Consider the following 12,293-nt stretch of genomic DNA (forward strand, 5'->3'; position numbering starts at 1 on the left):
GTAGAAATTTATCTTCAAAGTAATAGTTATAAAGTGAATTAATAAGACTTTCCAACAAAGAGAGGGAGTCACATGGTGCTTCTGAAACATTTGTACAAACCTCTCTCACATATGTGAGCAACATGCTCACAGTGTACAGCCCTGCTGACTGAGGCTGCACCTTTACCTGTCTAATCTTTTTCTTTTTACTTTGTTCCTCAAGTCCCACATCAACATGAAGTGTAAGGAGGAGGAAGATCTGGCTGGCCAGCAGGTCTGGAAGCAGGAGAGGAACTTCAATCTGGACCAGGAGGACACAGATCCCCCACAGATCAAAGAGGAACAGGAGGAACTCTGCATCAGTCAAGAGGGAGAACAGCTTGTAGTGAAACACGAGGATGAAGGCATCGTCGTCTGGAGCGGGGAAGAGCGGCTCAGACAGCTGCATAACATCTGGAAACCTGAGAAAGATTTACAGACCAGCGGTAAAACTGTAATGGCTTTTCTGAAGTGTTAACATTAATATTAAACCTACAGTTTGTATCAGTCAGATCTATTTAATGTGTATTCGTGAAAACATGACAGGGAGTTTTAAATGGACTGGTTCTTATATAGCGCTTTTCTACTCAATCTTGAGCACTCAAAGCGCTTTACAAAACTTGTGCATTCACCCACTCACTCCCATTCGCACAAGCACATTTTTCTTAGTGCTTTCTACCAACATTCAGACACACATTCCACAGATCAAAGAGCAACTTGAGGCAACTTGGAGTTAGTATCTTGCCCAAGGATATTTGAAATGCAGACTAGGTGAAGCCGGGAATCGAACCGATCAGTAGATGATCTGCTCTACCGCCTGAGCTACAGCCACCCCCAATAGTGAAGATTATTTTGAAAAATATCAAGATGTAGATCAGTTTCGAGATCAACTCCAAAATAGATCATCAGTCAGTCAGTAATAAGTGAGTTCTTTTTTGTTTGAAAGGTTTTTTTTACTCTTAATGTTGCTGAAAAATGTCAGAACTCAAGTTCTCATTTGCATCAGAGTGCACAAATAACTTCATTTTTACACACTTTTAATTTCACCTGCAAATGTGAGCAACATGCCCTCATTACAGACTTTAACTAAAACTTTATCTTCTCAGAAGTGTTTTTCTATAATTACATTTTTTTTATTGTTCGTTTAGACCTCCACCAGCAAACTGCCTGTAAGGAGGAGGAGTTTGTCGCCAATCAGCAGGAGAGGAACTCAAGTCTGGACCAGGAGGACCCAGATCCTCCACAGATTAAAGAGGAACAGGAGGAACTCTGCACCAGTCAGGAGCTGGAGGAGATTGTACTGAAGCAGGAGATCAATAGTTTTATGGTGACTTCTAGTTTTGAAGAAAGTGACCTCAGTGAATCAGAACCAAACGATGACCAGCTCCTTGCTCTTAACTTTCCTGAACCAGAGCTTGAGGAACAGGAAGAAAACCAGCATGTGGACTCGGGATCAACTAGAAATGCGGAGCTGAAGAAAAGGAGACGTCACAAAAACCGAACAGATAAGTCTCGGAGTGAAACTGATACAAGTAAAAAATCTGTAAGCTGTGACACTTGTGGAAAAACTTTTCAGTGTAAATCCAACCTGACGAGACACATGAGAGTTCACACAAGTGAGAAGCCACATTCTTGTAGCACCTGTGGGAAAAGATTCATTTGGAAATCAGGATTGGAAACTCACGTAAGGATCCACACAGGCGAGAAGCCATATTTTTGCATCACCTGTGGGAAAAGATTTAATAAGAAATCCGGATTTGAAAGTCACGTGAGAATCCACACAGGCGAGAAGCCGTATTTCTGTAGCAAATGTGGGAAAAGATTTGGTAAGAAATCAGGACTAGAAACTCATTTGAGAATCCACACCGGTGAGAAAGCGTATTCTTGCAACGTCTGTAGGAAAGAGTTTAGAGACTTGTCGACTATGAAAAGTCACAGAAGGATCCACACAGGTGAGAAACCATATATTTGTAGCTCCTGTGGGGAAAGATTCAGTTGGAAATCAGGACTGAATTTTCATCTAAGGATCCACCTGAGTGACAAACCAAATCACTGCAGCACCCGAGGTAGAAAATGACCTCATGCTCCAAGTCACGGTACATTTCCTGTCCACAGCAGTGAAGGGCACTCTATGTTGTTTGTTCCAGCCCTGACTTTATGTTTCTCTAAGCTTGATATTTTTTTTATTGGTCTTTAAAGGTGACACAAATATTTATTGAACATGGATGCTCTTTTAATATTTACCACAGAAACTTGTATTTCTTCTTCAGTATAGAAGAAAACAAACATGAAAATGAGTTTTTCATCACTTGTTCCTTGTAACAACCATGATGTGATTCCTTTTTATCAGCCAATAAATAAGTTTTGATACACAGGACTAAAGATTTAAAAAAGTTCAAGACAAGTATACAATTTTTATTTAAATATGTTTTCTTTGTGATTTATGTTAATGAAGGTTATACTTCAGTATGGCTTTGACCTGGTTGTCCTGGTTCTTCTTAGCAACATGTTGCAAGATTTGATTAAAATTTTTTGTGACTTATTTTGTGTTTTGTGTAATCCCTGCTAAATAAAAGCAGTTAAATGTGCTATATTGGCTCATGATAAGTGTTTATATCATTTTGCCTAAATGCAAGTAAACTCAATGTTTGCCAACTCTGTGTGTGCAGTTTGCTTCATAAGTACAGTAACAGAACTTGAACTACATGGAGCCTATTTTGATTACATCATTACAGATGTAGATATTATTCATAGTTCATATTTCACAGTGTGCTGCAATCTTCTCCACAGACCTGCATTGCTCTCTGTTCAGACCCGTCATCTTCAAGATGTCCACTAGATGTCGTCAGAGTTCCCCCACTTTCCTCATCTATTGTGTTGCCATTACCTGAGCCTGCTTAAAACCTACAGTCCTTTACATATGGGTTCATTCAGGGTCATGTTTAGTGGGCAGGTTTAGTGCGATGAAGGAAACTCGTTTTCTTTAACTTTACCTCTGAGTAAGTAACTGGAGTAACAGACTCACTGATTCCTCCCCACCTGCTGGACATGAACCAGCTGACTGACACTTGTTTTCATTTTCTCATTCATAAAGTTGCTACCAGTTCAATTCATTTATATTTATATATAGTGCCAAAAAACAACAGTTGCCTCAAGGTGCTTTATATTGTAAGGTAAAGAATGTAAAAACCTCCACAATTGAACAAGCTGAAAAGAGCAAATGCTTGGCAGCAGTGGCAGAAACAGGCTTTCTGTTGTAATCACTGTAAAACACTAATCACTGGTCAGTCATTTGTTCTACAAATTCTACATTTGGATTTCTGATTATTATTTCTGGCTGATTTTCATTAGATCGACCTGAGTAGGGCAGCGACAGATGTGTGCGGTCCAGAAGTAGAAGAAGAAGAAAGAGGAGAGCAGAAATGATGACATTCTAGGCTCGCTTTTCACCTTTGATGTACTCTTAGCAGGAAGACTTTGGTTTGGTGATGTGTTAGAGATAATTTAGTGGTTGAAGCTACTGTGGACTGACCAGATCTGCCATCAGCTCAGAGTGCTGGATATCACCGCAAACCTGAGACAAAGTCATACAGAACAGGTGTGTAAAACTGTGATGGTGTCAGTGAAATAACACTGACTCATGCAGGACTCTGATAAAAACTCAGCTTGTGGGCTAACAGACTAAAATCAAAGAATGCTTCTCTTTTTCTCTTTTGTTAAAAATTTTGAACATCCAGTGAGACACAGAGTAAAGTGACTTTCCGAGATTATTTCTTCTTCTACAGATTCAGATAAATGATGTCATTTTGAGCCAGAAAGAACATTTCCATCATAAAGTAGAAGACTTTTATATTTGTAGGAGCCATAATTGAATGTATTGAATTTTGATGATCACTGGGTTTTTATTTGTTTGGTTGTTATGGGAGTCACGTGGGTGCTAGCGGTGACATAAATGGGCGTTGTCACTCTGTCATTCACGGGTTTTGATTTTGACAGAGAGGAGGGCTGGGTAGCCGTAGTTTTTGTTGACCGCTGCACTACATGTTTCGCTTCGTTATATTAGAGCCTGTGATGTTGTAAGAGTTTGAATCAGGAGCCGATGATACTACTCTGTAAACTCTCAAAGCACTTTAATTAAACGAGCAAACAATTCCATCTCTCGCATTATTGCGTAACTTTGACAGCGCGTCAGGCAAATAGGCAGGCTCCATCCCCGGCCTGTAGCGACTGTGGAAGTCGCTATATCTTTAGTCAACAAAAAACGGCATTCTGGAGAAGCCAGCCGCAAGCAGGATCAAAGGAATCAGATCAAGGAACCTGAAAGCCACAAGTAAGTGCAGCGCATCTGAATGAGTGAGCCCAGCAGCACCGACACACCTGACGCAATTCTGAGGAGCGCAGGTAAGAATACCTGTGCATGTCTGGTTGTGGAAAAGGAAGCGACATTGCATTAGCGCTGAGATGTTTCAAGAGGAGACACTGAATGGAATGAATGTTGGTTAAATGTGCAATGTTTTTGGCTGCGCTCTTGGATTGATGACTGCGCTGCGTCTTATTAATTATGCTGCTTGGATGACGTTCAAATGGACAATTAAAGTGCCGTTACGTTGAAAGGATTTTATGGTCAAAGTCTATTGTGGCTTCCAGTGGATATGTTTTAATGGATAATCACTGAAGATTAAAATAAATAAATAAAAAATCGAACAAACAAACGGGAAAATCATGAGTCAAACAGGTGGTGATGATTGTTCCTTTAATGATTTTGGGGGAAAGAGAGAAAGAAAAATGACTGGAAAGGCATTGTTGAATAAAATCGAAAAATCACAAAATGAATGCAAAATATATGTTAATAAAATGAAAGGACTAATACAAAAAATGAAAGCGCTCCTGCAACACAATGAAAATCTTTCTCAAATTAAGCAGTATTTGGTGGATTTAAAGGCACTGTGTGAAAAGGCTTCAAGTTCACATGTTGAGGTGTTGTCTTTGGTGCCAGAGGAAGAAGTAATAAAACAAGAGGAATGGTTTTCAAGTATCATGAAATACACCAATGTGTTTTTAAATGAAATTCAGAACTGGATAAATCAAAGAGAACAAAATTCTGCTGTTTGTCCAAAGCAAATCAATTTATTGGAAAACAATGTTACATCAAATACTGAGACAGAAGTGGAGGATGATATCAAGCCAAGTGATAGTGTTTCAAATGTTGAAAGCCACAAAACTTCTTCATCAAAATCTTCAACTTCATCTGTTCATATGAAAGCTGAGGCAGAGTTGGCAGCTTTAATGATAAAGCAGAAATTATTGGATGAGAAACATGTACTGGAAGAAGAGGAGGAACGTCTTCGTAAAAGAAAGGAAAGGCTAAAATTGGACACTGAAATTGCTGAAAAAATGGCTACAATAAATGTCCTTAAAGCTCAAAGTATAACAAGCAAAAAAGGATCTTTAAAAGTTTCAGATGGAATGAATTCATACATTTCCCATGAAAGATCTAAACAAACCCTTAATGTTGATGCATTAGAATTTATACCTCACATTTCTGCAAAACAAAATTCATTGACTAATGCTGAAACTCAAAACCGGAGAAAAGATAAAACCCAGGAATGTGTCATGCAACAAGCTGTGCTGACTGAATCTTCTCAAAATAAGCATCCTCGACAATATTCAGTTATTCCTTCAAACCCATCTGATGCAAATGGACAAAATCAGAAAGGGTTTATTGCCAAATGTTGAGCAGGTTTACAACATTAGGAAATTGCTGCGGTGCTTCAGTGCAAACATACTGTCATAAAAATATAAAATAAGAATAAGAATTAAAAGTGCTAAGTAGATAGATATATACATGAGTGCAGGTGGTGATCAGTGCCAAACATGGAATGATGCAGTGACACAGCGTAGGGTCATGTGTTAGTGGTGGGAACAGTCATACGGTTATTGTTCATGTGTCTGACAGCAGAGGGGAAGAAACTGTTCTTATGGCGAGAGGTTCTGGTGCGAATGGACCGGAGCCTCCTGCCTGAGGGGAGCAGGTCAAACAGACTGTGTCCAGGGTGAGAAGGGTCAGCTGAGATCCGAGCTGCACGCCGCAGTGTCCTGGAGGTGTACAGGTCCTGCAGAGATGGGAGTCTGCAGCCAATCACCTTCTCAGCAGAGCGCACAACACGCTGCAGTCTCTGTTTGTCCCTGATAGTGGCTCCAGCGTACCACACGGTGATGGAGGAGGTGAGGATGGACTCGATGATTGCAGTGTAGGATTGCATCATCGTCCGTGTTGGCAGGTTGAATTTCTTCAGCTGCCTCAGGAAGTACATCCTCTGCTGGGCTTTCTTGATGACGGAAGTGATGGTGGGCTCCCACTTCCGGTCCTGGGTGATGGTGGTAACCAGGAAGCGGAACGAGTCCACAGAGGTGATGGGGGTGTCAGACAGGATGATGGGGGGGAATGTGGAGCTGTGTGCTTCCTGAAGTCCACAATAAATAAAATAAAATGACTGTTATACAAATGGTATGGTGGAACCGGAACCACAAAATGATGTTATTGGAGTAATGACTAAACAAAATGAAATAACAACACTCTTAATCCAACAACAAAGCCTCTTTTCTTTACCAAAGAGAGAAATACCTCATTTTGATGGAGATCCACTTCAATATTATTCATTTGTTAAAGCATTTGAGAATGCAGTTGAGTGCAATACGAAGAATAACAGCGATCGTTTATATTTTTTGGAACAGTACACAAGAGGCCATGCAAAGGAATTGGTGAGAAGCTGTCAACAAATGAACTCAGATCGTGGTTATCGCAAAGCAAAATCACTGTTAAAGGAGCACTATGGCGATGAACAGAAGGTCGCAGCTGCATATCTGGACAAGGCACTTTCATGGCCATCAATTAAAACAGAGGAAGTAAAAGCTCTTCAGAACTACAGTTTGTTCCTCAGGGGATGCTGTAATGCAATGGAGGAGGTGCAGCATCTGAGCGATTTGGACATGCCTTCTAATATGGTGAACATTATTAAAAAATTGCCGTATAAATTTAGGGACAAATGGAGAAGCCATGTTTGTGACCTGCAAGAAAGGCATAAAAGAAGAGCCAAATTTATGGATATTGCAGACTTTTTGGAGAAGCAAATAAGAATATTAACTGATCCTGTATTCGGTAATATTCAAGATTCTCCGCTTTCTTTACCAACAAAAGGAATGAGTAAAGCCAAGTATCAAGGCAGACCTGGAAATAAAGGAACAAGCTTTGCCACCACTATGCAAGTTGTGGAGAGTACACCTAAGCCTGCGGAAATGGAAATGAAAAATAATCAGGTTGGAAGGAACGTCTGTATTTGTTGTGGAGGAAGACATATGTTGGACGTCTGTGCACAGTTGGGAAAAATGGCTCATGAGAAGAAGATAACCTTCTTAAAGGAAAATGACATCTGTTTTGGCTGTTTGTGTATAGGACACATCAGTAAAGATTGCCGTAAGAGGATTTCCTGTTCCAAATGCAGCCGGAAACATCCCACCATCCTGCACAAAGAAAGTTCACCTTCTGAAAAGACCGACAGGAACATGCAGCCGCATGTGAGCACACTAGTGTCGAGTGGTCTTACAGGGGCTGGAGACCAGGACTGTAAACTGCCCATTGTGCCTGTCCAAGTAAAGTCAAAGAAAGGAAGCAACATTATTACAACATATGCTTTTTTTGGACCAAGGGAGCACAGCAGTTTTCTGCACTGAGAGTCTGATGCGCAGACTTCACCTTGAGGGAAGGAAAGGAAACATCCTCCTCAGAAGCATGGGCCAGGAAAGAGTTGTGAGCAGCAACACTTTATCAGGACTGGAGGTTGCCGCTCTTTGTGGTGACGAATTTCTGGAACTGCCAAAAGTGTACACACAGGAGTCCATGCCTGTACATAAGGGAAATATTACAACACCAGGAGATATTGAAGGATGGGCACATTTAAAACACATAACCCTGCCTCAAATAAATGCAGGAATCGAACTTCTGATTGGAACAAACATTCCCAAAGCCTTGGAACCTCTGGAAGTGGTGTGTAGTGTTGATGGAGGACCGTATGCCATAAGGACAAGGCTTGGCTGGACCATCAATGGACCACTTTCAGGAAACTGTGAAGCATCCACAAGTTACAGTCAACAGAATTTCTGTTGTCACGCTGGAGGAGCTTTGGCAGCAACGGTTCAAGAATGACTTTCCTGAGAGCAAAGTTGATGAGCAGGTTGGATTGTCAAGAGAGGATCAGAGATTTCTGGAAATAGTGACTAACTCTGCCAAATATGTGGGTGGTCATATCCAGATAGCATTACCTTTTCGGAATGCCAGTATCAGTATGCCAAACAATAAGAAAGTTGTTCAACAACGTCTGCGCTTTCTAAAAAAGAGATTTGAGAGAGACACAGTGTTTCATACTGAGTACAAAGTCTTCATGAATGAGCTTCTGGCTAAAGGTTATGCTGAAAAGGTCCCGGAAGAGGAGATCAATCGCAATGATGGCAAGCTGTGGTATATACCACACCATGGTGTTTACCATCCGACCAAGAAGAAACTCAGAGTTGTGTTTGACTGTGGAATGAGTTATCAGGGAACATCTTTAAACTCCCAACTCTTACAAGGACCTGATCTTACAAGCTCTTTAATAGGAGTGATCACAAGATTCAGGAAGGAGCCAGTTGTAATTATGGGAGATATTGAATCCATGTTCCATCAAGTCATGATTCCAGCTGAAGATAAAGATCTATTGAGATTTCTCTGGTGGCCTAAAGGTGATCTGGAACAACCAACATCTGAATACAGGATGAATGTACATCTCTTCGGGGCAACTTCGTCACCAAGTTGTGCCAACTTTGCACTCAGAAAGTGTGCGGATGACTTTGGACATCTCTACAGTGAGGAAGCTGTGAAGAAGTTGTTGCACTGTTTTTATGTGGACGATTGTCTTGTGTCCGTTGAAACTGATGAGGAAGCAGTGTTAATGTACCACGAGTTGGTTTCTTTGTGTGCCAAAGGAGGATTTCTGCTCAAAAAGTGGATCACCAACAGACAGGGAACAGTTGGACATTTAACTTGCCGTCACCCCGATGCCCTTGACTCTGTTCTGAACTGGCCCTGCCCAGCACATCATCACCGCACCACTGCGTACCAAGACACCGAGATGACATGCAACATGTCCCCTGACTCCGAGAGAGGAGGAGAGTCATCATTTATTCTTTCACTCGCCTGCTGGAATCAATTCCTGAAAGTCACAGAGCCATAGGAATGAAAGAGTTGAACATGGAATTGGATTCCTCAATGACCGAGCGAGTTTTGGGCGTGGAATGGTGTATAAAATCAGACTCTTTTAAATTCAAGATTGTGCTCAAGGACAGACCGCTCACCAGAAGAGGAATCCTTTCAATTGTCAGTTCTATCTATGATCCTCTTGGAATGCTAAGTCCTGTGGTCTTAACTGCTAAGAAAATCCTAAGAGATCTATGCCAGGAAGGAATCGGCTGGGACAATAATGTAACCGAGCTGTTTTCCAAAAGATGGTTAACATGGCTCCAGCAGCTCCAGCTATTGAGCAAGTTTGAAGTGAGTCGTTGTTTGAAACCTGATGGATTTGGAGAAATCACGAGTGCTCAGTTGCACCATTTCTGTGATGCCAGTGAGGATGGGTATGGAACAGTGACCTATCTGCTGATTGAAAACATCTGTTCAGAACGACACTGTGCGTTTGTTATGGGAAAAGCGCGTGTCGCTCCTCTTAAATCCTTTACCATCCCGAGAATGGAGCTCATTGCAGCAACCATGGCCAGTCGATTGGATGTACTCTGGAGGAAAGAGCTGCAGATGGAACTTCTGGATTCTGTGTTTTGGACAGACAGTGCTTCTGTTCTTAAATACATCAGGAGTGAAACTTCAAGATTCAAGGTTTTTGTGGCCAACAGAGTTTCACAAATCTTAAGAGTTTCATCTTCCTCGCAATGGAGATATGTGGACACTGCCAGTAATCCAGCAGATATGGCCTCAAGAGGAGTGAAAGTCGATGTTTTTATGAAGAATACAAAGTGGTTGTCTGGGCCTCAGTATCTTCTACAATCTAGGAGTGAATGGCCTGTCTACCCAGATGACATCAGTCTGCTTGCATCTGATGATCCTGAGGTAAAAACAGTTGCCACAGTGAGTGTTGAGCAAGCTGGCGAAAATTCTGTTACTCGCTTGTTTAAACATTTTTCCACCTGGACACGTCTTAAGAAGTCAGTGGCATGGCTGTTAAAATTTAAGGACTTGCTTCTGTCCTTTGCGAAGAAAAGGAGAGAATTGTGTTCAAGCTTACCACAGTCAGAGGTCACCAAAGAGCAACAGAAATCATTTGTGGAAGAAAAGCTGAGGAACTTCAAGAGGACATCTGTGATTAAGAATCTTACAGTGGAAGATCTGGACAAAGCTGAGGTTGTCATTATCAAGTTCTGTCAGAGGAGGAGATTTTCCTTGGAGCTTGTGAGTCTGGAGAAGGGACAACCCATTATAAAATCAAGTCCTCTAAGAAGACTCTGCCCACAGCTGCAAGATGGAATTCTCAGAGTGGGTGTGAGACTCAGTAGATCATCGATGCCGGTTGAGGTGAAACATCCCATAATACTAGCAAAGGATCAACACATTTCCGAGCTCTTGCTTAGACACATACATCAGGAAGTTGGACATGGTGGTCGTAACCACATGCTGTCTAAGCTAAGAGAAAAGTACTGGTTGATTGGAGCTAGTACAGCAATAAGAAAAGTGTTATCTAAATGTGTCATCTGTCGACGTCTTAATGCTGCACCAGTGAATCAACAGATGGTGGATTTGCCCAATGAAAGAATCATTCCAGATGAACCTCCATTCACGCGGGTGGGAGTGGATTACTTCGGACCCTTCAGTGTAAAAAGTAGGAGGAGCGTGGTGAAGAGATATGGTGTTATGTTCACCTGCCTTGCTATCCGTGCTGTTCACATTGAGGTTGCTCCATCACTGGATACTGACTCTTTCATTAATGCGTTCAGACGTTTCAATGCAAGAAGAGGTCAGGTTCGAGAACTGCGTTCTGACAACGGAACCAATTTTATAGGCGCTGAACGTGAACTTAGAACTGCCATTGAACATTGGAACCATGTAAAAGTCAATGACGTCTTTCTGCAAAAGGGAGTTAAATGGACATTTAATCCTCCTGGAGGTTCACATCATGGAGGAACCTGGGAGCGACTGATAAGACTGGTTCGCAAAGTACTTAATTCCATAATGAAAGTACAAAACCTGGATGAAGAAGGTCTTCATACAGTACTTTGTGAGGTTGAAGCCATCATTAACAGCCGCCCAATTACCAAAGCCTCAATGGATCCTAACGACCTGGAAGCTTTGACCCCTAATCATCTTCTTCTGTTAAAGACCTCACCGATATTACCACCAGGAGTATTCCATTCCACTGATATGTACACACACAGAAGATGGAAACAAGTCCAATACATGTCTGACTTGTTTTGGAAAAGATGGGTGAAGGAATACCTACTACAGGAACGTCAGCGATGGATTGGAGTAAAAAGGAACCTCATCGTGGGAGATCTGGTTCTCATCATGGACAGTTCGGCACCTCGAAACTCTTGGCCAATGGGACGTGTGATAAAGACTTTTCCTGACCGAAGAGGATTCGTTCGTCAAGTTCGGATTAAAACTCAGACTAGTTGCCTGGATCGACCTATTACCAAACTGTGTCTACTGCTGGAGGCAGATCACAGTTAAAGACTTCTGGGTCCAATTATCAGACTTTGATTGTATTTGGACATAAAATGTCTCTCATTTTTCTTTAAAGATAGACTTTAAGATTACCTATAGGATTCCTGCGGGTAATATTGAAATACAGTAAATGCTTGACTTTTCTCTGCATGTTTTATGTCTCCTACTTGGTTAATTATGGGTAATTATTAGAAGGGATACTAATAATTAGGGGCTGGTGTGTAGGAGCCATAATTGAATGTATTGAATTTTGATGATCACTGGGTTTTTATTTGTTTGGTTGTTATGGGAGTCACGTGGGTGCTAGCGGTGACATAAATGGGCGTTGTCACTCTGTCATTCACGGGTTTTGATTTTGACAGAGAGGAGGGCTGGGTAGCCGTAGTTTTTGTTGACCGCTGCACTACATGTTTCGCTTCGTTATATTAGAGCCTGTGATGTTGTAAGAGTTTGAATCAGGAGCCGATGATACTACTCTGTAAACTCTCAAAGCACTTTAATTAAACGAGCAAAC

General features: G+C 41.5%; 1 protein-coding gene across 1 annotated transcript; it reads left to right on the forward strand.

Annotated features, from left to right (window-relative positions):
* The first annotated feature begins 206 nt into the window (after positions 1–206).
* Positions 207–2,579, forward strand: LOC146553031 (uncharacterized). Its single transcript, XM_085255564.1, has 2 exons — positions 207–464; positions 1,167–2,579. The coding sequence occupies exons 1-2, from the start codon at positions 215–217 to the stop codon at positions 2,093–2,095; spliced, it is 1,179 nt and encodes a 392-aa protein (XP_085111690.1). The 5' UTR covers positions 207–214; the 3' UTR covers positions 2,096–2,579.
* Positions 2,580–12,293: the final 9,714 nt, after the last annotated feature.

The sequence above is a fragment of the Mchenga conophoros genome, linkage group LG18 (assembly GCF_057382185.1).
Source record: "Mchenga conophoros isolate Kocher_MC1m ecotype Shallow Benthic linkage group LG18, M_conophoros_male_GT1.1, whole genome shotgun sequence".
NCBI classification, from domain to species: Eukaryota; Metazoa; Chordata; class Actinopteri; order Cichliformes; family Cichlidae; genus Mchenga; species Mchenga conophoros.

Coding starts and splice junctions, on each gene's coding strand:
- LOC146553031 (XM_085255564.1), top strand. CDS start 215: ATGAAGTGTAAGGAGGAGGAAGATCTGGCTGGCCAGCAGGTCTGGAAG. Junction 465..1,166: donor GAAAGATTTACAGACCAGCG/GTAAAACTGTAA, acceptor TTGTTCGTTTAG/ACCTCCACCAGCAAACTGCC.